At 50.5% G+C, this 25,593-nt stretch overlaps 2 protein-coding genes across 3 annotated transcripts in view; both read left to right on the top strand.

The window, feature by feature from the left end:
- Positions 1 to 2,935: 2,935 nt before the first annotated feature.
- On the top strand, positions 2,936 to 4,027 carry LOC110206394 (platelet-activating factor receptor-like). The gene is given in 3 exon segments (XM_020983723.2): positions 2,936 to 3,423; positions 3,426 to 3,725; positions 3,727 to 4,027. Coding segments are annotated over 3 exon segments (1,023 nt in total). The 5' UTR covers positions 2,936 to 2,952; the 3' UTR covers positions 3,979 to 4,027.
- Positions 4,028 to 7,878: 3,851 nt separating this feature from the next.
- The window catches only part of DLGAP3 (DLG associated protein 3), an 80,578-nt gene continuing 62,863 nt past the window's right edge, over positions 7,879 to 25,593 (top strand). Inside the window, exon 1 of one of the 2 annotated variants that reach the window (XM_020983710.2) lies at positions 7,879 to 8,435. The gene's annotated coding sequence lies outside the window, so the exon portion shown is untranslated. Of the gene's footprint in view, positions 8,436 to 14,231; positions 14,335 to 25,593 lie in introns of those variants that run through there. The other variant, XM_020983711.2, reaches the window with a different exon arrangement.

Raw genomic sequence — 25,593 nt, 5'->3', positions numbered from 1 at the left:
TGTTTGCTAGTCTTCTGTCTTTCCCTCCGTGGGTGGGTGGGTAGGTGGGAGGGAGGTGATGAGGCAGAAGGGAGTAGCCCTTGGGACTCTTGAGGGGCAACTCCTAGGGCCCCCTGAGGATCAGAGGAGGCTGCAGCCAGCCTGTCTCCTTCCCCAGACCTTAAAATAAAACCTCTGGGCCTGCCAGGGATTAGAGTTTGATGTGTGTGTGTGTGTGAGTGTGTGTGTGGAAAGGAGGGGGTTGGCTGTTTCCACCTCCCCAGCCTGGTGGTCAGAGCTGTCTCAGCTGCTGCGGAGGCTGTGGGAGATGCAGTGGGCGGTGGGCGGTGGGGAGGAGGGCGGTAAACCGAAAGGGAGGAGGGGGCGCCAGGGCCAGCTGGTGCCGGGGGCGCAGTTGTCTGGGATTGTCACATGTGGGGGCGCCAGACGGGCGGAGTGGGTCAGGGGGCTCTTTGCAGAGCAGGGAGGGGCATAGTCTTCCCAAGTTTCATGAGGGAGGCGAAGGGGTATGTGTGTGTGTGTGTGTGTGTGTGTGTGTGTGTGTGTGTGTGTGTGTGAAACTGATGATCTGGGAATTTCCTACCAGCCTCCAGTCTTCCTCCACCCGAGTGGGAGAACTCCTACCTTACATTCTCTTCCCCTGAGGTGTTTTCCCCTAGTTCCCCTCCCTCACTAGTGTGACAGCCCTCTCTCTTTATTCTATTACTCTCCCCTCTCCTCCCTTTCTTTCCCCCCTGGTTATGATCCCCGCCTCCAGATCCCTCCCTTGTGTTGAACGATTGGACGTTCCTCCCTAGCCCCCTCTCCCCAGGGCCACGGGTGTACCCCTTCCCCCCTCCAGCTGTTGTACCCATTTCCGGACTACGTCGACAGATTAGCCCCTGTCCAAAGTAAAGAAAGTGGGCTGTCCTGCTCGGACTCAGGCTCCTTAAAACCTCCTAGGCCCACACGAGATAACTCTTGGAGCAGCAGATCCAGCGCCAGGTAAGGGAGGGGATGCAATGGCAGGGGGAAGAGGAGGTCGTGGTGATGGGGAGGGTCATTTCAGTCTTGGCAGTCCCCTGAAACAACCTTCTCCTCACTTATCGTTTGGTAACGTTTCACCACCTTCATCCAAGTAGTCTGGCTTTGGCTTCTGTGTGCAGGACCTCTGGACAAAGTTGTAAGGCTGAAGAGCAGACTGTTCTTTCCCCATCAGATAACAGTCCTCTCCTACCTTGCTGTGATCCTATAGCCAAGATCCTTCCACCCAAGCTGTAACCTGAGATTCAGTGTATGACTCTTTAGCTGTGTATCCCTCCCCGTAAATTGTGACCCAGATAGGGGCCTTGGGTGGGTGGGGGGTGGCATGAGGGGTGGAGTGGGAAAGGCCCTGGCACCTTGAATATTCATTTCTTCCCTTGTCCGGAAGGGCAAGGGCAGGGTTGAGAACTTCCCCTTCTCTCTTCTTCCTGCCCTCCTTTCCCCTTCCCAGTCCCTCAACTCTGGACCAGAGACAGTTAAATGGGTCTTTCAGTCAAGGCCTCTGAGCAAAGATGTGTCCCATGCTGTCTTTTATAATGGTGTTTGTGGACATATCTGAAAGCATCTCTTTCACACATGCATTCCCAAGTAGATTTATATGAATTGATGCCTTCACATACATGTACATAAAACCCATGGGTTTTTCACATGTGCACAAATGATTAAAAATAGTATCAATTTTTTGCCAAAAACCGATAGGGGAGAAAGTTTCAGTCTTAAAGCCCTGTGCAAAAATGTGTATGCACACGTATGAGTACAGTCAAAGGTATGGCACATTCACAAATACATACAATGTGTACCCTTATGCACCTGCTGCTTGGCAGCCTCCTACTTTTCCAATTATCTTATATTCTCCACTCCACACCCTATGATCTGGCTACCCCACCTGGCTTCCTGTGCCTCACACCTGACACTCCTGGTCTCCTGACTATTTCTGGTCCCCAAGCCTGGCATGCTCTGCATCCTCACTTCTGCTTTTTAACTCCTCTGGCTTGTCTTAAGACTGAGATCAGTTCTTCCTTTCTGCAAGCCTTTCTCATCCCCCCTAATGCTAACGTCTTCCCTTTTGACAGCTACTTTGTATATGGCACGTCTGTACATAGTTATTTACATGTTCCCCCCATAAGACTGTGAGCTTTTTAAGGGCAGGAACTGTGTTTTTGCCTTTCTTTGCATCCCTAATGAACAGATGGTGCAGTGGATGGCTTGGAGTCAGGAAGATATGAGTTCAAATTGTGCCTCAGACATTTACTAGCTGTGTAATCTTGGGCAAGTCATTTAACCATTGTTTACCTCAGTTTCCTCATCTGTAAAATAGGGATAATAATAACATCTACCTCCCAGGGTGTCATGAAAATCAAATGAGATAATAACTGTAAAGTACTTAGTATATAGCAGTCACTATATAAATGTTAGTTATTGTTATTAATTATAAAATGCTTGGCACATAGTAGGTGCTATATAAATATTATTGTCATTGTTATTCTTAATTATAAAGTGCTTAGCACAGTGCCTGACATATACTAAGTACTATATAAATGTTAGCTATTATTATCATTATTAAATGCTTACTACATGCTAGGCATTGTGTTAAGCACTGGAGAGGATACAAAGAAAGGAAAGAGACAGTCTTTGCCCTCGAAGAGCTCCCATTCTAGCGGGGAAGACAACTTGCAAACAACTGCATACAAACAAGCTACATACAGGATAAACTGGAAGTAATTGACAGAGGGGAAGGCACTAGCATTACTGGGGATTGGAAAATGCTTCTTGTAGAAGGGGTGGCTGCGTGGTTTCCTTGGGAGGGGTGGGAGGAGGGGACAAAGAGATAAGCCCTCCCTTTGCCTTTGTTTGCTTTCCCTCCTTCTACCCTTCATGGTCCTCTCTCCCCCTTCTTCCCACAGCCCACCCGCCTCTCCCTGGAAGCCAATGAACAACACAGAAGCAGGAGCAGGCGTTCAAGGATGTGGCCCTTGGGATGATCCTGCCCGCTTCATTGTGGTGCCAGCAGCCTATGCAGTGGCCCTGAGTCTGGGACTGCCTGCCAACCTGGCTGCCTTGGCCGTCTTTGGGAGGGGTGGGGGAAGACTAGGCCAAGCTTTGCGCCTCTACCTGCTCAACCTGGCCGTGGCGGACATCCTCTTCACCCTCACGCTGCCCTTCTGGCTCACCTACTACTTGGGCCGGGCCCACTGGCCCTTCCCTGCCTCTGTCTGCCATGTCACTGGAGCCACATACTACGCTGCCACTTATGCCGCCATCTCCTTTATGGTCCTCATCAGTGTCAGTCGTTATTGCACTGTGCAGGGGCCCAAGCCTGGGTTCGGTACCCGCCTGCCCCTCAACCAGCTTCGCGTGGCCCAGGCTGTCTGTACTGCTACCTGGATGCTCTGCTTGGCCTGTGTGCTGCTCCGTCCCTGGTCTCTGCTCAGGCTCTTCGGCCTGGCCCGGGAGGCACTACCCGCTGCTTTGAGCACGGTTGGGCCCGGCAAGACATGGCCTATATCACTGTGGGCTTCTTCATTGCTGCCTTCCTGTTGGTCCTCGGGGCCTACATATCCTTGGCTCGGGTGCTGGTGGTACCTCCTACATCGAGAGGGGCGTCTCTGGGTCCTTTAGCTACTGGTTCCCATCGACGTATGGCACGGACCATGGTACTGGGGCTGTTGTTGGTGTTTGCTGTCTGCCTGGCACCCTACCACCCTCATCCTAGCACCTTGGGTGGCCAGACAGGCGGGGAATGATGGTGACAATGGAGATAGTGAGTGTCTGGTGCCTTCCACCCTGGATGTCTTGCATACCCTCAGTCTGGCCCTGCTCAGTCTCAACAGTTGCCTGGACCCCCTCGTCTACTGCTTTTCCTTACGTCGTTTCCGCCAGGACTGCCGGGGGCTAAGCTGCTGCCCAGGGTCTAGAGGAGCCAGGGTCCCAGCAGCCTCTTGCTCCTCCTCGTAGGGGATGCCCAGCCCCATCCAGGCCAGCTCTTCTTTCTAGGGCTAGTGAACAGGGTGAATGGGGGGGGTGGTGAGATGTGAGCAGGGCTGTGCCCAGGGAAGAGGAACTGGGCAGCATTTTCGTCTTATTTCCCACTCCACTCTGAGGGTCCCTGACTTGGGTACCAGCGTAAGATAGAGTCCAGGAGGACAGTGCCTGTGATTTAGGGTTCTGAGAAATAAAAATTGTAGCCCAAAGTGTGGATGTCTTTATTTCACTGGTGTGGGTAGGGGAAGGAGGGTCTGTGGCTGGGATTAATGGAGGTTTTAGAGTGTTTAGTAAGCTTTCTATCATGTAGGTATGCCATGTAGGTCAGGACCACTTCTAGGGATGTAGCAGATATCTGGGACGAGGGATAGGGAAGAGAATAAGCACTTGTATAATGCCTACTATGTGCTAGGCACTATGCTGTGTCGTTTTCTTTTTACAAATATCTCATCTGATCCTCATAACAGCTCTGATTATTATTATCTCCATTTCATAGTTGAAGAAACTGAGATAAATAGAGGTTAAGTGACTTGCCCAGGATTGCACAGCTGGGAAGTGTCTAAGGATAGATTTGAACTCAGGTTATCTGGGTCTGGGTTCAGGTCCAGTACTCTACCAACTATTCCACCACCACATGCCTAGATCTACAACTCCCACCCAAACCTTTCAGCATTTTTCTATGGTTGACATCAAGTTATAATGCACAGAGTATAAAATGGTGGAAGTGGAGTAGGGTGGGGGAATGGTGATGGTGATAGTAATATGAGGGACCAGAAGGGGCTGTGAGTGACCTTCCATCCTGATTTCATCCCTGAACTGTGCTCCACCCTCAAGCTGTTGTGCTGCCAGGGAACTTCAACAAGGTGAGTGGGAGACCAGTGCAGAGCCAGGTGGCTGTGTGTGTGTGTGTGTGTGTGTTTGTGTGTAAACCTATTCCTACTGTTCATCTCCAGCCTCCCCCTGGCTTGAATGAAATTCATATTTCATTAATAATTGTTCCCATTTCTATAGCATTATGAGGTTTACAAAACACCTTCCTCATAATAACCCTATGAAGTAATGTATTATTATCTCCATTTCAATAATAATAAGTTAACATTTATATAGCACTTTCAAGGTTTGCAAAGTGATTTATATATAATAATCTCATTTGGTCCTTTCAACAACCCTGTGAAGTAACTTTTACTATTATACCCATTTTACAGATGAGGAAACTAAGGTTTAGGGAGGTTTTCAGTTTGGTCCAGTCCCCACCAGTGGCCTCTCCTTTGACCTGTTATGGCCTAGACTGAACTGACTCTTACTCATTTCCTGCCTTTTTCAATGAGGTCCTGTACTGATCTTAACCTCTCTTCCCCCCCAGCCCCTCCCACCCCATAGCTTCTAGGCTGGGCTGTGGTGGAAAGATCTCTGAACTTAGACTCTAAGCGTTAAAGGACCTGTATTCTAATTCTGTTTACTCCTCCACTTTGCTATCCATCCTGATTCCTGGGTCCTGGAAGAAAAAGATGATTCCTTGTCTTCGTCCCAAATCCCATCCTGACCTTTAAGCCACCTCCTTTTCTCCTTGTTGGCATGTTCTCTGGTTCCTGGTTCCTCTAGAAACACAACTCACATCACTGGTAGTCCTTCCTGGGCTGAGCACAAGCCCAGGACCCTCCCTCTTGCCTCCTTGTCATTCTGACCTGGAGGAGGGGAAGTGTCCGGCTGATTCACAATCAGTAGGCACTTCATACATCCGCTTTTACTTCCTTGGGAAGCTGGAGCTTTCTCACCTATTGCTCTAGGTCAATCATGAGTCTGTGTCCTCAACATCCTTGGGTTCAGGACTCCTCCCAGCCTTTCTCCCACTAGAGGTCTGACTCTTCTTCCCATTCCTCCAGGTCCACTTCCAAGGTCCATTTCCTGTCTAGGTTGTATTCTTGGTGCTGGTCATTCCTCTTCATTTTAATGATGAAGATGGATATGGCCCAAAGAGAGGAAGTTCCCTCCTGAAGATAATACAGTAGGTCCTATTTAGAAGCCTGAGACTCACCTGGCCAGGCCGTCTCTGTATCAAGGGATTGCTCCATAGAGAGCACAGGATTTGGAGTAGTGGGATCCTGTTTTTCAAGTACCTTATTTTACAGAGGAAGAAACTGAAGCTCAGAAAGTTTGAGTGATTTGCCTAAGGTCGCACAAACAATAAATAGCAGAACTGGGATAAGAATCCTGGTCCAGTAACTCTAAAATCTAATGCTTTTCCCACTGTACTGCTCTTGAACCAACCTAGGGTGGATGAGGTATAAGAAGGGAGAAAGGGGAGGTGTCAGAGGGCTGCCTGGGTCCTTTGTTTCATCTCTCTAGGCCTTACTTTCTCCCTTTATAAAAGGGAAAGGAGCAACAGGGAGATACAAAGAAATTGTGTGTGTGTGTGTGTGTGTGTGTGTGCGTGTGAGAACGTGTGTGTGTGTGTGTGTGTGTGTTGGGGAAGGGTTAGGTGTCAGTCAGAATGTGGGATCCCACATTTTCTGTGCCCAGAGTGAGGGGTGGAGAAAAGAGTAGTGGAAAGGTTGCTTTAGATCTCCCCCACCCACAGCTCCATTCTCAGCAGGGTGGGAAGTCTTTGCCATGTAGCAAAGACTTGTGTAGCTCCCCTACTGCTCTCAGCCTGTTGGGCCTATGTGGGTTCTCCCATTTGCCCCCTCCCCCCTCCCAGGATCACTCTGGGCCAGGAAGGAGCTGTTTCAAGGGACTACTGCAGTTGGCTCTCCTGTAGCCTGCCTGCCTCCTGCCAGTCCCGTCTATTCCTCAGTCTAAGCCCTGCAAACTTCCCTAGCTATCATGGGACTAGCATGCCCCTTCCCCATACCCAGCCCCTGAATGCAGGGAATAAGCGTGGACAGGGATGGGGTGAGGTTTCTTTCTTTGCAGGTTGATTCAGGACTCCAATTAGATGTAGCTTTAATTTCTTTCACTGCAGAGCAGCTGGGATGAAGGTGGGGGGTAGGGGTGGGATGAGGTGTCTCACTGTACTGGGCTCTTGTCATGGTAACTTTGGGACAAAGGAAAGGTAGAGAAGGATCAGGGCTTCCAGAGTATGGATATTTAGAGTTTTAGGAGGGGCAGTTATGGAAGTTAGGGGAGTTTGGACAGGTTTGGAGAACAGAGGGTGTGTCTGTAAATCTGTTATGGATGTGAAGATGTGTGATAGTAGGGGACTTTGTGCATATGTCCCAGTCTCTGTGTGTCCCTACATGATAGGTTCTATGTGGGAGTTTGGTGTGTGACCTTTTGTGAGAAACTCTCTCTCAGGCTGCTTATGCCTTGTGTCACAGTTTCTGCAGCTGTTTGGCGTATGTGTGTGAGTGACTGATGAAGTGGGACTGTGAGAAACTGTAACTATTCAGGTTGTGGGGTGTGTGTGTGTGTGTGTGTGTGTGTGTGTGTTGTGTGGTGTGTGAGAGAGAGAGAGAGAGAGAGAGAGAGAGAGAGAGAGAGAGAGAGACAGAGGGAGACAGACAGACACACAGCGAGACAGAGGCAGAAATTATGTGTGATAAGGACTGTAACCATGAGCCTGGACCCTGTGTCACTCACTGTCTGCTTGGGAGACTGGTATGTATGTCTACACACCAGGAGCTTGTACAACACACCAGGAGCCTGTACCAACCCTGTGTGTGGTTGTGACTGTCTATGTATGCTTGTTACTATGTATCTGGATGCAAGGATGAGGTCCCTCTTCCCCACCTATTTCCCCCTCCCAGCTGCTAGGAGGTGGAGCGAAGTCTCTTTCGCATCCCTGAAGGCTACCCAGGGAAATCCCCCGCCTCCGCCTAGCTCAGCCCTGGGCACTGGGGGGCGCTCCTCAGGGTGGTCTCAGCACCCCTCCCCCCCCAGCCTTGGACATTGGATAGCTCACTCCGATCGAGCAGAGATCTGCACTCGCCCCCGCCAGACAAGAGGCTGGAGAGGTAGCAGGGGCCCGAGCCCTCCTGGGTTCCAGCTCCCGCCCCTACCCTGGCTGCTCCGGCCCCGCCCTCCCCCCCCTTCCCCGGCTCGTCCTGCGCGGGGGCGGAGCGGGCGGGATCCCCCCCGCCTCCCGTCCGGGTTCCCGGGAAATCCACCCTCCGCAGCTTGCCGGGCTCCCTCCCAGTCTCTGAGGCTCCGGCTCCGCAGCCGGCGCGGCCCCTTTGCTGGGGGCTCCGCAGTGCCCGGAACCCCCCCACCCTTTCTCCCCGCGTCCCCGGCCTGGTGGCCCCCTCAACCATCCCAGCTTGCTGCCTTCGGACAGCTTCCGGGCCTCAGTGTCACCGAATTGAACCCCCTGGCTTGGCCTGCCGCTTCTCCCCCCACCCCAACGGTTCCAGCCCTCCGCCTCCGGGCAGCCTCCGGGCCGCCGTGTGACCGGCCAGACTGACAGACTGCAACCTCAGCCCGGCCGGGGCCAGGTAAGGCGGCGCTGGGGGAGGGGGGTCCCAAAGCCAAGCCTGCCACCCCTCTGCAGTGCCCTCCCCCGTCCCGCTCGGACAGCTGCGGCTGCAGCCCCCGTCCCCTCCCCGTCTCCCCTCCCCCGCCAGCGGCCTCCCTTGCCTGGGGAGGGGAAAAGGGGAGGGTCCTCTATTTTCGTTCTCTCCCTTCGCCAGGGGTTGCAGCCCTGCAGCCTTGTCTGGGGGCTGGGGCTGGGGGCGAGGGAGGGACCCCAGGCCCAGGCCGGGAGGAGGATGCTGGCTGTCCCGGCTCTGGGTTCCGAAATCACCACTTGTTCCGAAGCCCCGGGAGGGCAACGGGCGGCGTGGTGGCAGTGGCCGTGGCGGCGGCGCCAGGGGCCAGGCGGAGACCCGGTTTCCAGGGGAGACTAAGCTCCCGCCCCCTCCCGCCTCCGCACAAGGGAAGGGGGGAGGAAAGGAGGGGGACTTGGATCTCAGGACTTTGGGGGCGGAGGGAGCCCTGGCTGCAGGGGCCAGTTTAGGGGATCCCCCTCCCCTGCAGAGAGGACGAAGGGGCAGCGGGGGAAGGGCCCCTGGAGAGAAGTTTTCTCGATCTGTGTGTGATTGTGTGAGTGTATCTGTGAGACTGTGTCTGTGTGAATGTTATTCTGTATGCTTGTGAATGTGAACGAGATTCACTCTGAAATGTTTTCCCAGGGGGATTTCCTAAGGGAGAGGGGCACGAGGGAGAGGGGGAGGGAGCCTTGGACTTCTCAGGTCATTCCTGCAGCCTCTTCTGCACCCTCGCAGCCATTTGGAGGTGGGACCTTTGCTCCCTGGGATCCTTGTCACTTTAGGGTCTCTCTTACTGTTAAGGGGTCGGTGAAAGCTTACCTTGGCCCTTATCCTTTGGTGGATCAGAAGCCCAGAGTTCTAGGTTCTAGGTCCGGGTTTCCTCACTGGACAGGGAAGATGGGGGCAAGAATGAGGCATCGAATTATCTCATCTCCCTGGTTTTCTGGCCTTGAGCAATGAGTGTAAGAACAAAAACTGGGGCCCTGGGGGCCCTGGCCATCTGAAGCATAGCACTGATGATGTTATTATTGGGGGGAGGGACAGGTTGGCAGGACAGGACTGAAGGGGCTATATGGGAGCAGGTGGCGCCAGCCTTGGGTGAATGATGGGATCTTGGGCCCCGTGGGTCAGTCTCTTTGATGTCAGTGGTTTCACTGAGGCTCTTCTGCCCAGTTTAGTCTGGTAGATGTGAGGCGTCTTACCTAACCTCTTCAATTTCCCCTCTTCAGGCATGGGTAGTCATTTTGTACAGTCCCTTGTCTCCAATAGGCAGGTCTATACTCTCTGTATAACTGAAAGGAGTTGGATTATTCTTTCTCAACACTGCAGGGTCTTTCCTATGCCCAATGAAGAGAGTCTCAAGAAGGTTCCTCAAATGGGGCTCTGGTTCTGTCCACTGACTCGCTGTGTGATGGTGGGCAAGTCATTTCCTCTCTCTGGTCCTCACTTTCCTTCTTTGTTAAATGAGACAGTTGGACTAGTCACTAGATTATCCTTTGTAGCTCTGGCACTCTGTGATTTCTACTGTAATATGGACTAGGGCAGGCAATGAAAAGCCTACAGGGGGTATGGTCCTCTGTTCTGATACTCTTGGAAGGTCAGGACCTGAGGTTCTCACTGCCTCAGGATTGACTGGGAATGGAAGAAAGTGTCTGGGTTCCATCCTCTGTTCAGACAAGTCAATCCCCATTTCTGGTGGGGGGAGTCCTTCCTATCCTTCCATACTAGGGGGGTACCCTAGGAAAGGGTCCATATGAGCCCTAAGAAAGTGGAGGGGGAAAAGAGAGGAGAGGAGAGAAAGGGAGAGGAGACGGGGAAGGCTCATGAGTTGGCTGTGAATCAATGTTAAAAATGGGAACAGGGAAGGGCTGGTTGGGCAGGTGTTTCTAAAAGGAACATCGGCACAGGTCAGGGAGACACAGACAAGGCCCCTGCCTAGGTCACACACATGCAACACACATGCACATATCCAATCACATATGTACACACATGAATGCAGTACATGTGTTCAGGTTTTTCATACTCCTAGAAACAGGTCTCTCATCTGTTTTTTTCTCACATTTTCACATGCATACTTGTGCTCCCTCTTACCTACACACACACACACACACACACACACACACACACACACACACACACACACACACTCTTACATCCTTGCTGAAGCTCCGTACCTGCTATACTTCCCCTGAGGCTGGCACATACAGTCACAGAATGTTAGGAAGGGACCTTAGCAATCAAGGATGCCTTCAAACAGGGAAGGAAGGGAAGGCAGGAATAACTAAAAGCTGAACAGCTATTCTCCACTCCCATTGAGATGCTGCCTGCAGCATGAGGGAGTGAAGTTAGACACCATAGCAGACCGTAGAATGTAGAGCTAGCAGGGAGCTTAGAGGTCGGCTTATCCAGCCACTTGATTTTAGGCTTTAGGTAGATGAAGCCTAGAGAGGGAACAAGAGATTTGATCACAATAATAATGGAGCAAGAATTTGAACTCAGGTCATCTGACTCTAAATCCCATATTTCTACCAGTAGAAGGAACTGCTTCTTTAGGAAAAGCTTCCTGGTCACAAGGATTTTGAGACACTGGAAGGGGTGGTTTGGGGGTCCTTTTGAACAAACCCACATGCTAGGGGCCCTTTCTGACTTATGAGATCTTAGATTTAGAATCAGAGGGGACCTGAGAGGTTATCAAGTCCAAACCTTTCATTTTACAGATGAGGAAAATGAAGACCAGAGTAGGTAAATGACTTATCCGAAGTTATATAGCCAGTAAATGGCAGAGGGAGGAATCAAATCTATGTTCTCTGAAAACATCTTCCTTTGCACTGTACCATATTGTCTCCTGTAAACCAACCTCCCCATATCTGGTGGAGCAAATGGTAAAATCAAATCCGAGATGGAGAGTGTAACTGATCAACTGAGAGTCCCTTACTCAGGCCTCACCTCTCTGTCTACACAATGTTTTTGGCCCTTCCCAGGCTATCAAATCAATTGATTAGCAAACATTTCTATGAAGTGCTTACTATGCACCAGGCCTGGAAATATAAAAACAAAAAATGAAACAGTTCTTGCTGTCAAGGAGCTTGTATTCTGTAGGGAGAGACAACATATACACAGATGAATATATGCAATATGAATATATAAAAATGAATACAAGTTGTTTTGGAGTGGAGGAACTAACAGCTGGGAGGAATCAGGAAAGTTTCCTATAGGAGGCAGAGATTTAACTGAGTTTTGAAGGGAACTAGAGATTTTAAGATGTGATGGTCATGAGAGAGTACATTCTAGTCACTGAGGTACAGTCTATGGTAGATGGAATGATTTATGTGAGGAACAGTGAGAAGGCCAGGCTGGCTGAACTGTGGAGTTCTTGAAGGGGAGTAAGCTATAATAAGGGTGGAAAGACCGGATCCAATTTGTTATGGGCTTTAAATGTCAAACAGATGAGTCTATATTTGATCCTAGAGGTAATAGGGAGCTGATGGAGTTTATTGAGGAGGGTAGCAATGTTGTCAGACCTGTGCTTTAGGGATATCACCTTTGCACCTGTGGCTATGGGGAGAATCTGCTAGAATGGGCTTGGAGTAAGCACAAGGTCTTTGTGATTGTGATCACAATGGTACCAATAATCCCTCTCTCCCTGTACCACCCTTCCTCCAAGTCCAGCTTGGCCCAGGCCCAAACAGAGCAGCAGCCTCTCCCTTCAGCCTAAGCCTAATGAGACACTAAACGGGCAGCCCAGCTTCTGGCAAAATCCAATAGAAATGGGATTGGATCAAGGATAAAGGAGCTAAACCAGCCCAGGCCCTTATAACATCAAGTACCCCGAGGGAGGAGCACTGGGAAGAGCTGGGGCTGGGGAGGAAGGGCAAGGTCAGGAGCCCAGGGAAGGAAAGATAGATGGTGGGAGGAAGGGCATGGCTTCAGAGCAGATTAGAAGGCAGGAATCCAACCTGTGTCTAATCTCCATCCTGGTTTCTAGAAGTGGGCAAATTGCAGCTGCCCAGACAGAAGCCTCATGCTCATGGTTACCTTGCCTTCTAGGGATTTAGGTAACAATCCTCAGCCTTGGGTGTGGCTGGTGTGTGTGTGTGTGTGTGTGTGTGTGTGTGTGTGTGTGTGTGTGTGTGTAGAGAGTCGAGGAAGAATTGTACCCAGAAGTGGTCAAGTCTGTCTTCAGGCCTGGCTGGGCTGAATATTCCAGTGCTCCCTGGCCCCCTGGTTCCCTGGAAGAGGAATCTCCATTTCTCAAGGAGAGCCACAGCCACCTCGGGCACCTCTGCTCAGTCTCACTGTTCCATACAGGATTAAAAGTCGGTCAGTTTTATTGTAGGGAAAGGGGCCCTGGACTTGAATCAGAAGGGTTGGGTTCTAGTCTTGGATCTGCCCCTGACTTCCTCTGTGACCTTGGGCAAAACCTTTTCCCTTTTGAGGCTTTAGTGTTTTCCTCCATAAAAGAGGCTGGATGGTGTCAAAGGTCTCTCCCAGCTCTGAATCCTGTGATCCACTCTGAAGTCTAACCTCAATCCCTCTTGCTGCAGCTTGAGGGGCTAAATGTCTCTATGGGAGTGGAGAACAGCTGATCAGCCTTTGGCTGTCCCCACCCTGCCTTTTCTTCTCCCTCCCTCTCCCCCTCCCCCTTCCCTGTTAGGAGGGAGGCAGCTTTGCTTCCTGGAGAGCCTGGGCTGTGGCTGGTGATTCTGAGCAGGCGAGGCAGCTGCTTCATCGTTATGGTAACAGGCTGCTAGTTTCTGGGTGGGCATAGGCGCTTGCTCATCTGTTGTGGTAACCTGGTGGGGGCCCTCACCCTAACCCAGGTTCCAGGCAGGCACAATAAAGCATGTGGAAGGGTATTATGGCTGAGGTGGTTGGCTTCTCCCATTCTTATGTGGAGAGCTTACCCTTGGGAACTCAGCTGGAAAGCTGGTGGAGAAGGCTCTGTGTGGACATCGGCTACACATATATAACATGTTAATGGCCTGAACATACATATGTAGAACACATGTACTCAGATTCTCACATGCTGGTCCATACCAAAATAGTTTCCTATGCTTCAAAACATGCTTGCAGATGCCCACCCCTTCTGCAATTGGGGAACCCAGGAAATCTGGGTTTGTGGAGGCGTTCATATGTGTGTGTCCCAGTGTGTATGTGAGGGCTTGCATTAATTAATGCATGTATGCCAGAGGGTGGGCATGTGCCTGTGAGTGTGCATACCTATATGAATGTATATCTGTCAGTGTGCATGTACTAGGGTGCACATGCATGTCAGAGAACATGCCTTGTGTGCATCAACTATGTGCAAGACTATGCATGTGTTTGTGGTCAGAGGGTGCCTTCCATGAGTGTCTTTCTTTTTGGAATCACTGTCAGACCGCTTGGTTAACAAAGGGGCAAAAATGGTGGTGGTGGTAGTGGGAGCTGACCCTAGGCTACTCTTCTGCTCCCAAGAACCTTAAGGAGGAACTTCCCTGCTGGGGGTCTTGTCTTGATGTCCCCTTCTAACTCAGACATGAAGGAACCTGGGCTTAGGATGGAGTGAAATGAGAAAGGATTCCCTCACCCCCATTTGTCACCCCCACCTCCCAGTCAGGCTCCCAGTTTCTCTCCTCCCTCCTTCTTCCTCCCGCCTGCCCGCCTGCCGCTGCTCCTCTAGGCTCAGTAGGCTCCATGAGCTCTTTCGGCTCTGCCACATGGCTCGCCCCCCCTACCCCGCCCCGCCCATCCTGCCCCGCCCTGCCCGCCCCACCCCCAGACTGGAGAAGGCTCCCTCTCGAAGGGGGCCACCGAGCTGGGTGTGGGCAGCAGAAGCAGGATACCCCAGGCCCACACCTGTCACCGGGTGAGTATTTCTGTCCTTCCCTTGGGACTGAGGAGTGAAGAGTGGGGGTGAGTTCCTGAAGGCAATGGGAGTGTGTGTAGGGGCACCCAGGCATCCGGGTTTTCAGCCCCTCCGTTTATATCTTTTGGCCTCCTGTGGATTAGCTGCCGGGCTGGGCTGGGCTGTTGAAGGAATGTGGTTAGCTGGGAGGGGACAGGGCAGGAAGGGGCCAGTGGCTGTGGGAAGGGCCCTGACAAAGAAGGATTCCTGCGCTGAATGGTGGAGGGAACCGTGCCCTCTTTCCTCTAGTTAGTTCCCCAGGCCTAAGCAGCTCTGAAAGGAGCCCCTTGGTTCAGACTGGAAGCTGTCCACGGTGCTGAAAGGACCGCTGTCCTCTGTACTAATTGAAAACTGGAGCAGGGTCCGGAGGTCTTGCTGCTGTCCGACCCACTTGCTGTGACGGCAAGTCAGGGACCCTTCTCTGATACTGGGTGGGTGGGTGGTGGAGAGGGAGGTCCCTTCTCTGACTCCAGGCTCCATCATGCCCTGAAGGACCCTAGGGAAGTGGCTTAATACTTGATCCCTTAGTTTTCACCTATATCCCAGGGAAAATCTCTGGGATCATGGAGGGGGTGGGAACTATGCCCCCAGCTCCATGCTCTTGCTTCATGCACTGAGGATGTTGGGGAGGACAGTGACAGGTATCACTGAACCCAAGGTGTTCCCATTCAGTGACTCCTGGTTGGTGGGGGGCAGATCAGGTCATCTTTAGGGTTCTGAGGTAGTAATTTAGAAGTTCGTTTGGGTCGGTTGAGACCCAGGCATTCATGAGAGTTCAACCAAGTCTGTGTACTTGGAGGGGTGGCTTCCTAGAGGGAGGTGGGCTTGTAGTGGTGGGAGTGAGATAGGATTTCCAGGCAGAGTTTGAGGGTGGGAAGTTGTTCAGAGTTGTGGAAGAGGGAGTTGGGGAAAACTGGAGGCAAGGAGAGGCCAGGGGATTAAAATGGATTGGGGAGGTTCAGAGTCATGGGTGAGGAATAAGGGGAGGGCTGGAGACATGGAGAGGATGGGGATCAGAGCTGGATAGAAGCTCCTAGGGAATAGTTGCTGGGGGTATGGGAAAGGGGGATGCCTGGGCCCATCTCTTAAGCCCTTAGCTCCTCTGCGTATTGCTATCCAGCTCTCCTACTGGTCTAGGAACCAGTTCCCTATGAGGGCCCCCTCTGGTATCTGGATTCCCTATTGTCCCTAGGGCTTTCCTGGTGTCTTGTTTTTGTCCTTGGGTGATATAAGTTCAGGACATGTAAAATAGTCTGTGGGGGAACAGTTGGTAGGAGCAGTGATTGCAAGCTCAACCCCCTTCCCCAAGAGAGCAATCAAATATTCAAATGAATCCTTCCTCTCTCAGTAGGGCTGGAAGGCTCTGGGACTTTGGGCTAGGCTGGACTCTGGGTCCTAGTTTCTGGATTATTGGTTCTGGGCTGGGTTGAGCTCTGAGCTCTGGTTTGTTGAATGAGGTGGAGAGTAGTCTCAGGGAGAGGAAAGGGGCTTACCCCTACACAGACAGGTGCCCACGCCTATCAAAGAGGACAAATGATGAACTTAATCCCTGTGTTCCCCACTCCTCTGATGTGGTTTCCAGATTTCCCCAGCCCTATACTACTATCCTATGCTCCACCCTTCTCTAGATGGAATATCTGAATTTTGAGGGCTAAGATCCTGGACTTCCAGCCAATGGGTCCCTTCTTTGCCCACCCTATTTTGATATACCCCACCAAAATGACTCTCTTTATAATGTGCTTTTTGCAGGGACTAAGTGTTTGCAGTCTTGTGGGTACCAGGGAGGTGGTGTGTGCATGTGCATATTTGTAACTGTGTGTGTGTGTGTGTGTGTGTGTGTGTTGGTATGGAGCAGGATATGTGTGCACAGCTCAGCTTTGCTCCTCCATCTCTTGGTTATATAATGGCTTTGATGAGCTTTCAGGTTGGAGCCATCCCTGCCTGGAAAAGGCTTTCACAAGCCCAGGTTCAAGGGTCCTGCTTCCTGCTCCTCTTCCCTCTCTTCTCTTCCTTGTGGTTTTCAGGCCTTTTCTTTGCTGATCTTTGATCTTCTCCTCCCCTCCCCTCCCCCCGCCCCACTACAGGCTGCTCTTGTGCTCACTGTCCCCATCTTTGCACTGAACTGGTCCTCATCGACTGCTCCTCCTGCTGTGCTGGCCTGAGCTTGACCCCTGACTGAGTCCCCTAGGGCTGTATAATGGCCTTTGCCTGTATCTGATTCCCTGTCTCTATTCTTGTCTGTGTAGGACCCAGGCCCTAATCATTCTGCTCCTTTGCTTCTGACCTTTGAGCCGAGAATCCCTGAACATCTGGCTCGGTCTCCTTGCACGACTTTGTGGAGAGTGAGAAAGTCCTCAATTTCTTTTTCAACAGCCTACAAGAGTTGTTGGGGAGGTGGTTTGGGGATCTTAAAATGGGCAGAAGATGAGAGGAAAACCAAATCATTATCCTTCATGCCTGTCATGTTTCCTGAGTGGCAGAGAGGATAACAGGAGAACCTAACCTCAGAGTTTGCTCCTATATTTCAGTTTCCCCCTTATTAGATAATTAAAAAAAGATGTGGGGGTAAGGATAGTCATCATCACAGCAGAGTCTGTTCAAATGTTGAGGCTCCCCAACCAGGCCTTAGTTTGGCCATTCCCCTTTCCTGGGACTAAAGGAGACCATGGTTAGGTGTATGCTCAGGCAGGACTAGTTAAGGTTAGAAAGCACTTCCTGAAGAGAGATGTGGGAGAAATAGGAGTAGGAAAAGCAGAGGCAGTCTCAGCTTCTTTTCTGAGGACAGAAGAGACCCCCAGGTATCTAAATGGAACTCCAAACAGAAATGGGAATAAATGACTCCTGAAAGGTCTAATGATTCCAGTAGGCATATCCATGTGTATGTGAATGTAAATATGTGCTTGCATGCCTGTGACCTCACTATTCTGTATGTACAATTGTGATATATGCATGTTTATTTGGATTACTTACTATCTTCATTAGCTATAGGAGGCAAGATTTCTGGATCCTCTTTCTATTTCCATTAACCTTTCAATGCCATTGGAGGCCCAGGTCTTTCCTTCGGGCAGACTGCAAAGAAAAAGCTGAGGGGAGAAAGGGGTCATAGGAGTGTGGTTTGAGTAGAGGTGACTGGGAAGGGTGAATGATGGTGGGGAGTTTGGGATTTTGACATATTATGGACAACAAGGGTTCTAAAGCCTTTTGGAGTGGGTGGAGGTGTTAGACATGCCAATGTTCCTTCACATATACAACTTGTACATGCATACCAATACCACACATGTAACATGAATATGCCCATCGATACCACATGAGAATAACTATCCAATGCCATTACAGATATGCCACTTTGCATACACTGTAATACATATGCATGCATACCGACATGCATGCATATGGTAACACATACACATTATAGACATGTTCACATTGTAACACAACAAACGCTTGAGTGTCAAAACAATGTACATTCAAATAAGCCTGCATGCAGATTCATGTCCATCTGTGTCCACTCACAAAAAAAGACATACCCATAGATGCTCCTTCCTACCTGGCTCAAATAATCACACTAGACCTAGCTTCTCTCTCTCTCTCTCTCTCTGTCTCTCTCTCTCTCTCTCTCTCTCTCTCTCTCTCTCTCTCTCTCTCTCTTTCTCTGTCTCTCTCTCTCTCTCTGTCTCTCTCTGTCTCTGTCTCTGTCTCTGTCTCTCTCTCTCTCTGTCTCTCTGTCTCTCTCTCTCTCTCTCTCTGTCTGTGTCTCTGTCTCTGTCTCTCTCTCTGTCTCTGTCTCTGTCTCTCTCTCTCTCTCTGTCTCTGTCTCTGTCTCTGTCTCTCTCTCTGTCTCTGTCTCTCTCTCTCTCTCTCTCTCTCTCTCTCTCTCTCTCTCTCTCTCTCCTCACCCCCACCTGCCCATCAACTCAAAGCCGTGGAAAAGCAGGTTCTTTAGTAAAGGTGAGAGAGATGAAAAGGACAAGGAAATGGGAACCAGGACCTAGCTTGTATTCCTAGACCTTCCTGCTCAATCCCAGGAGAAATTCGACATCTTGTTCTTGGCATGAGGTGGGAGGGGACCATCCTGGTAAAGTCATTAGATATCACTCCTCCCTTACTGGGGCACACTGGACACCTCAGCACCTGTTAGGCTTTCCCCACGTGGCTGAACTATGGTGCTTGGTATCCAGGGACTCTGGCCCAGGAGGCTGTCTCCTTTATATCTCCCCAGGAAAGTGCCCCTGGGGGGCCTCTAATGTCTTCTTTGTGTAGTGACCAAGAGAGCTCATCCTCCTTTCCCTCACTCAGTAGCTGTTGGTGGGGGGGTCCTCCGTTTTGCTTCTCACACCCCCTGGACTCAGAGCATGAGGAGCTCAGGGAAAGAAGCAGCTGGAGCTGCTGTCTGTCCATCCTATCCACGGTAACATAGCAACAACGCCTCTGCCAACTGAGATGGGGAAGAGAGAGGAGTCAGCACTGAGGGTGGGTGGGTAGTGTGGGCGAGGGGCCTGGGTGGCAGAAGAGTGGGTGAGGGGGCTGGGCAGTAAGTAGTGTGGATGAGGGGAGTAAAGAGTAGCACATCGGGCCTTCTAGGGGCAGAGGGGTGGAGGGGAGGAGGGTATCTCTGCATGTGTGGTCCTGCTTCTTCTGTGCCCTACATTTTCTGGCCTGGGGTTTGAGAGGGAAGCCTTTCTAGTGGGCCCTTTCTCACCTAGGGATCATTGGATCCCTGAGCTGTGACCCTGGCTGAGGCTGGCCTCCTGGGGACATCTGTAAGGGGAGGGGTACCTCCCCTGTCAATCTATGCTCAGAGAATCATGCAGTACTCTGTCTCCTGCCTCCTCCCTTGGGGCTTACAGACACCCCTGGAGGGCATTGGAAGTAGAGGCAGGGGGTGTGGTAGCTGCCCACTCCACCCTGCCCCACCCTGTACCAGGGAGAGAGAGAGAAAGAGAGAGGGAGAGAGAGGGAGAGAGAGAGAGAGAGAGAGGGAGAGAGAGAGAGAGAGAGAGAGAGAGAGAGAGAGAGAGAGAGAGAGAGAGAGAGAGAGAGAGAGAGAGAGAGAAAGCTAAGCTTTTGGGTGGTGCCAGGGCTTAGGGGGCCCAAGAGCGACCTACTTCTTCCTTTTCTTTCTTTTTCCAAAAGGAAAGTGACCCACTTTCCAGCCAATCTGGCAGCGGCCTGGTCCCCACTGACTCCCCCGACCCTGCCTCCTCAGCCCTTCATCCCTGGGATGTAGAGCCCAAAGGAACTGGGGCCCCACCCCTTCCCTGCCCATTGAAGTGGATATTTGAAGATTTTGGGGGAGATGAAAGACCCATGTTCCTCAATCCCTCAAACCCTCAATCCCTTCTCCCCAGGCAAAACCTTTGCACCCTCTCTTTGCTTCCTCCTTTCCTTTCTCCCTCCCTTCCTCCCTCCCAGGAGGGCTAAGGTTTCGGGCTCTCCCGGTTTGTCTCTGGGATATTGGTCTGAGCCTCAGGGCTCCCTTTCTCTCTCCCACCCCCCTCTCATTAGCGTGGGCCTGGCAGGATTTAATTATTTCTCTTCTACTCAGCTCCAGATTAATTCCATCCATCACAGACCAGTGACAGGCAGGGCCTTCTTGGGACAGCCTCAGGGACCTGACTGCCCTCACCTGGGCCTCATTCTGGGCTAGTAGGAAAGGTGGGGGTGCAGGGGAGGGGAAGGAAGGAGGCCGAACTCAGGACTCAGTCCTGGCTTGGGGTGGTTTTTCTGTGTATCTCTGAACATATGTTGTGTGTGGGGGCTATGCATATGTGTGGGTGACCATGACTGTGTGCACCTGGATATAAGTATCTATTTGTGTGTGTGTATACACATGTGAGGTGTGACTCTGAAGTGCTTGAATGATTCCATGTAGGAACCACCATCTGTCTTTTTGCTTTAGGCCTCACGGTGTCTTGCTCTGTTTGTGATTATGCATATACATGTATGCATGCAGCATTTCTGCCTGTCTCTGCCTGGCACTTATGGTGAGGGAAGCCCTGGGGAGCATACCTCTCTCTTCCTCTGGCCCTGCCTCTAATGGTCAGAATCTCCAGCTGTCTCTGATCAGCATGTTGTGCAATGGGATGGGCTAGGGACTGAACCAGGGAGGTGTGGCCTGACCCTAATGACCTTGGGGCAAAGCAATAGGTGAATGAGGGTCGACTAGACAAAGGGAAGAGGGAGGATGGGGCAGGGAGAGGGATGTGTGGTATTGGCTTCTGTCTTTGCTGTGACCCTCTTTGTGACTTTTCCATGAGAAACTGCTGCAATCTAGAGGCCAGAATTTGGTTTTGGCCTGTCCCCAGGCTCCCACAGGATGGAAACAGTAACTGCAGATGCACACATTCCTTTTTACAGATCATTTAAATGCTATTAATTTAGGGGTAGCTATTGAGGCTAAGTGGTTAAGAAGGGGAATTTCTATCCTCTCTCCACCCCATTCCCTTGGGAGGGGTCTGTGGGCTCTCAGATGATCTTGCTGTCAGAATTGATTTCTAGCCTCTCTGAACAGAACCTCCTCTTACCTGCCTCCCTCACCTCTCTCCACATGGACAGAGTTCTAGTGCTCATCAAACTTTAGGTTCTTCTGGCTTGCAGGGGACCAACATGGGGAGGTCTTCCACCTCCTGGTGGGTGGGGATGCCTCCCTAGTTCCCTCAGCTTCTTTCCTGCTCTGGTGCCAGGTGCTGGATGGGTGGGGGTGGGGATGTGGGACATAAGGCAGAGCTGAGCTCAGGGCTGTTCAGAAATAGAGGGATGGATGTGAAGACCTTTGGAGGCTCCTGTCTTTGTCATATTGACTCCTTGACCCCTGACTAGAGCTCAGGTTCTCAGACCTGTGGAAAGGGGAGTGGGACAGGACTGAGGGAATCAAAGGGAATGCAGGAGTCCTCCTCTTCCTTCCTAGTCCCACTTTCCCTGTCCCCATGTTCTTTTTTCCCCTTTCCATTTCTCCTATCTCATCTGGATGCTTTCCTTATCTTTCCTTATTCTCTCTGTATCCTTTCTTCCTTGCTTTGCTCTCTACATCTCTCCTTTCTTTCTTAATATATTTCCCTGCTTTTTTTTGTATTCCCCCATTCTACCCATCCCTTGTCCTCCTCTAACCTTCTCTTCCCATTTCTGAAGGGAGTACTACTTGCCAGTGACCCTCTAATGCTGCCTCTTTGTCTTCTGCTTTCTTCTTCCTCCCTTTCCTCCTCTCCCCCTCCCTTCTTTACTTTTCTAATTTCTCCTACCCTTTGTCCCCTTCCCCCTCTTCTTCCTTCTCCTCTCCTCCCTTTTCTCGTCTCTTCTCTCATCTCATCTCTTTCCCTTTCTTTTTCCCCTCTTCTCTTCTTAGCCCTTTCTCTTTTTTTCCCTTCTTTCTCTTTTCTCTCCTGTTCCTTCCCCCCCCCTTTTCTCTCCCCTTTCCCACGTTCCTTTCCACCCCTTTCTCTCTTATCCCTTCCTCTCCTTTCCTTTTTTCTCTCTTCTTTTCCTCTTCTCCTTCACCCCCCTCCCCTCTTCACTCTCCCCCTCTTCTGTGGTTTAGCCTGGCCTGTCTCTTCTCTTTGGCTCTGATCAGAGAGCTCTCTGTTGTTGGCTGGTTTGCTGGGCTCTTTTCCCTAGAGCTCAATCTGACTCTGGCCCTGCTGAGTGGTTTCCTCCTCTATCTCACCAATTATTGCTCCCTGTACAGTGGTTGCTAAAGCCTCAGCAGGTGGGGGCAGAAGCTGGGGGTAGGGTGGGGAGGGGACATGGGGCTGACTCTGACTTTGACTTCAGAGGTGGAAGCTATTGCTATTTTCCCAGCTGGGATCAGGAATAAGGATGGTGAGGAATAAATTAATCTGGCAATCAGCAAGTCACCTTCCCCCCCAACCTGGTGCTCAGCCTTATGCTAGGTGCTATGAGGGAGACCAGCCAAAACACGGCCTGGCCCCAGGCCTTCCTTCTTTTTCCCATCTTCCTTTTCTTTCCCTCTCTTCTTCACTCTTTCCTATCTCTTTTCCCTTTCCCTTATTCCTGCTACTTCTCTCTGTCTTTGCCTGTCTCTTCTTTCTCCCTTCTTCCTTTTCCCTTCTCTCCTTTTTTCTCTCTCCCTTTTCTGCCCTCGGGGAGTTCCCACTCTGCTTGGGGAGATGAGATTGACACACAGGAAACAATTAAAGAGAAAACAATTAAGGAGAAAACAGGACAGAATCTAATTGCTAGATGGTGGTGAGTGTGTGTGTGTGTGTGTGTGTGTGTGTGTGTGTGTGTGTTACAAATTCTAAGTAAACACTGTAGAATTTCAGAGAAGGGAGAAATCAGTGTGGGCTGGAGTAGTTGGGGAAATCTCCCTGGAGGTACATGAACTGGGCCTTGAAGGATGGGTAGGATATGCACAGCTGTCATGATGGTTTGAAGCACTATAGTATAGAAGAGAGAGGGCTTCCTCTAGAATCAGAGGACCTGGGTTCAAATCCCACCTCTGATGACATCTAAAGCAAGTTAATTATTCTCTGTGGGCCTCAGTTTTCTTATCTGTAAAATGAGATGGGTAGACCAAATGGCCACTAAGGGCCTACATCTATGATCCTATGAATAAACAAGGAGCCCTGAGGTTCCTGGCCTGGAGGGTTTATGAAAAAGAATGTTGGAGATGTGGGTACCAGACTGTAGAAAGCCTTGAATGTCAGGCAAAGGAAGTTCTATACGTAACAGGAAACCACTCAGGGTTTTTGAGAAGAGTAATGGCATGATCAGATCTGGCTAATTCAATGGTCTGTACAGGGTGAGGCAGAGGCAAGAAGCAGGGAGTCCAGTTAGGAGGCTCTTACCGTAGTCTGGAGGAAACCCAAAGGGACTCTGTGTTAAGATGGGCACTGTGGGGCTGGCTCTATGGGCTGCTGAGGAGGCTGTGAATAGACAGCCCTTACCAATGTAGAGAAGCTCATTGTTATTTAGGATGTTATTTATAAAAACTTTTTTTGGGGGGAGGGAAGGAGTGGACCTGGGGTTTCAATGGTATAGAGGAACTCCCTCTACCAATGTTGATTAGCAATTACTCTGCCTTGAGGGTTGCCCTGGGTGCACTGAGAGGCTAAGTCCCTTGCTCTGGCTTACTCTACTAGAATGTGTCAGAGGCCCCATTTGAACCTGGGTCTTCCTGACTCTGAGGCTGGATCTCTTCTCCTTTGCCAGGCTGCCTCTTCATTTATGGGGTATAAAGAGAAAATTCATCTCAAATCATCATATAGTGGAAAGAATATTGAATTTGGGGTCGGATGACTTGGATTTAATTCTGGCTCTGCTACTTAGCACAGGTTGCCTTGGGCAGGTCCCTTCCCTTCTCTGGGCTAATTAATTAGGGAATTCTCTTCTGGTTTCCATGTTCTTTGATTCTATGAATCCCCTTCCCAACAGCCTTATGGCTTGAGCTTGGTTCTCCTGGACTACCATTTCCCTGGGTTTTTCTTACTGACAGTTGATAATTTGTGGACGCTATCTCCTCTGTCCCCTGCCTCTAAGTCAGTCTGGAAGAAATCTATTAACTTCTGTGGGACTTGGGTGTTTTGTTCCTTGGCCTACTCTCCTGTCCCTTCTTTGTGGAAGGAAGCAAGACCGGAGGATTACACCAGAATTAGATATTGAACTCAGACCTCTCTATCACTGGACCCCTCGATCTCTAGATCAAAGGCCTCCTTGGCTCTTCATATGCCTATAAGGGAGGGGTCAGGGCAAAAGGGACAGTTGGCGTCCTAGTTTCTGAGTTGAGGGACAGGAGGCTGTCAAGGCCAGTGACATCAACTTGGGGCTTGGAAAGAGTCATTTCCCAGCGTGGCTGCCCCATTACAAAAGTGCCTGAGCTGTTGACATTTTAAAAAGGTGATCTGAATGTTATTTGCATCTCATTTGCATCTCATTTGATGTAAAAATACACAGACTCCCCCATCCCCTCCCCCGCACCTTTCAGCTTTTGCTTGTTTCAAACCCTCTCCCCCTTCCAGGTCCTGCTGGGTCAGGGTGAGCCCAATGAAGAAAAATGACTGGGTTCCCCTTTTATTGATGTCAATGGGGGAAAGACAGGGTGATGTTTCTGAAAGGGAGGGCTTTCCCTTGAGCCTCCATCCCAGAGATCACTCTCCTCCATTATCTCTTCTCTGTCTTAAGCAGACTCAGAGGTCTAGGTATGAGAAGTTGGGGGAAGCTCTCTTCATCCAAGGAATGGGGTGATGGGTGCTGTTTGTTCTTCAATCATCTACTCCATTTGAGTCAACTTCTCCCAAGAAGTGTTCTGGTCTCTGAGTCAACTAGATGCTTGACTGTTTGGTTTCACCATTTCTAGCACTTTAGCCTCCCTCACCCTCTTCCTAGCCTTTTCTTCTCCCTTCCTTACAGAACCATAAGGCCCTTCCCTGGTAGGTCCTGTATCTGCCCTGAAGGGTCGTCTCTGGATGCTCCCTTCAAGAGTTCTGTGTTCCCTGCTGTCCCAAAGTCCCAGGGAGGTTGCACAGATTCAAGGAAGTCTTTGTGGTGGGAAGGAGGAAGGAGAGACAGTTGAGAAGAAGGGGGCCGGGAGCAGGGCAAATTAGGATTGGTGTGGGAAGGCAACCTCTCCTGCACTCACCAGCCAATCTTTTCTGGTTCTTCTCTGCAGGAGGCTGGGTTCTGGGGCCCATGGTTGGTGGTGTGAGATCCCCACGTCTCCATTTCTAGTCAACCTGACCCTCTGTGACCTGAAAGGGGAATTTCTTTGCTGCCACCAACTGGGTGGGTGGGAGGGGCAGCTCCTTCTCCCTCCACCCCATTCTGATCCAAGAATGAAAAAAACACCTATCCCTTTTAGTGTCATCCAAGATCAGGGTAGAGTTTTGCCAAATTTTTATTAAAAATGAAGGAAACATGAAATATTAGAGTACAGAATATTGAATGCCACAGCAGGGAGGGATACTATGAAATCCATCCCCCTCACTTTGCCAAGGAAGAAACTGTGGCCCAGGAAGGGGAGACTTGCTCATGGTCACATAACTAGTTAGTATCAAAGTTAGGACTACTTTTTGCCTGATTCCCAGGCTAGGGAGCTTTATTTTGAACCTAGAACTGATGTCAGAGGTCCTCGAGTCCAATGACTGCTTGAGCAGCAATCTTTTCTAATTTTAAATTATATTTTTATTTATTTTATTAAACATTTCCCAATTGCATTTAAAAATTTTTTAATATTCGTCTTTAAGATTTTGAGTTCTGTATTCTCTC

Source organism: Phascolarctos cinereus, unplaced genomic scaffold (genome assembly GCF_003287225.1).
Source record: "Phascolarctos cinereus isolate Bilbo 61053 unplaced genomic scaffold, phaCin_HiC Scaffold_726;HRSCAF=1367, whole genome shotgun sequence".
Lineage (NCBI taxonomy): Eukaryota > Metazoa > Chordata > Mammalia > Diprotodontia > Phascolarctidae > Phascolarctos > Phascolarctos cinereus.
Note: the sequence above shows the minus strand (reverse complement) of the source record. Positions and strands in the feature narration are given on the sequence as shown.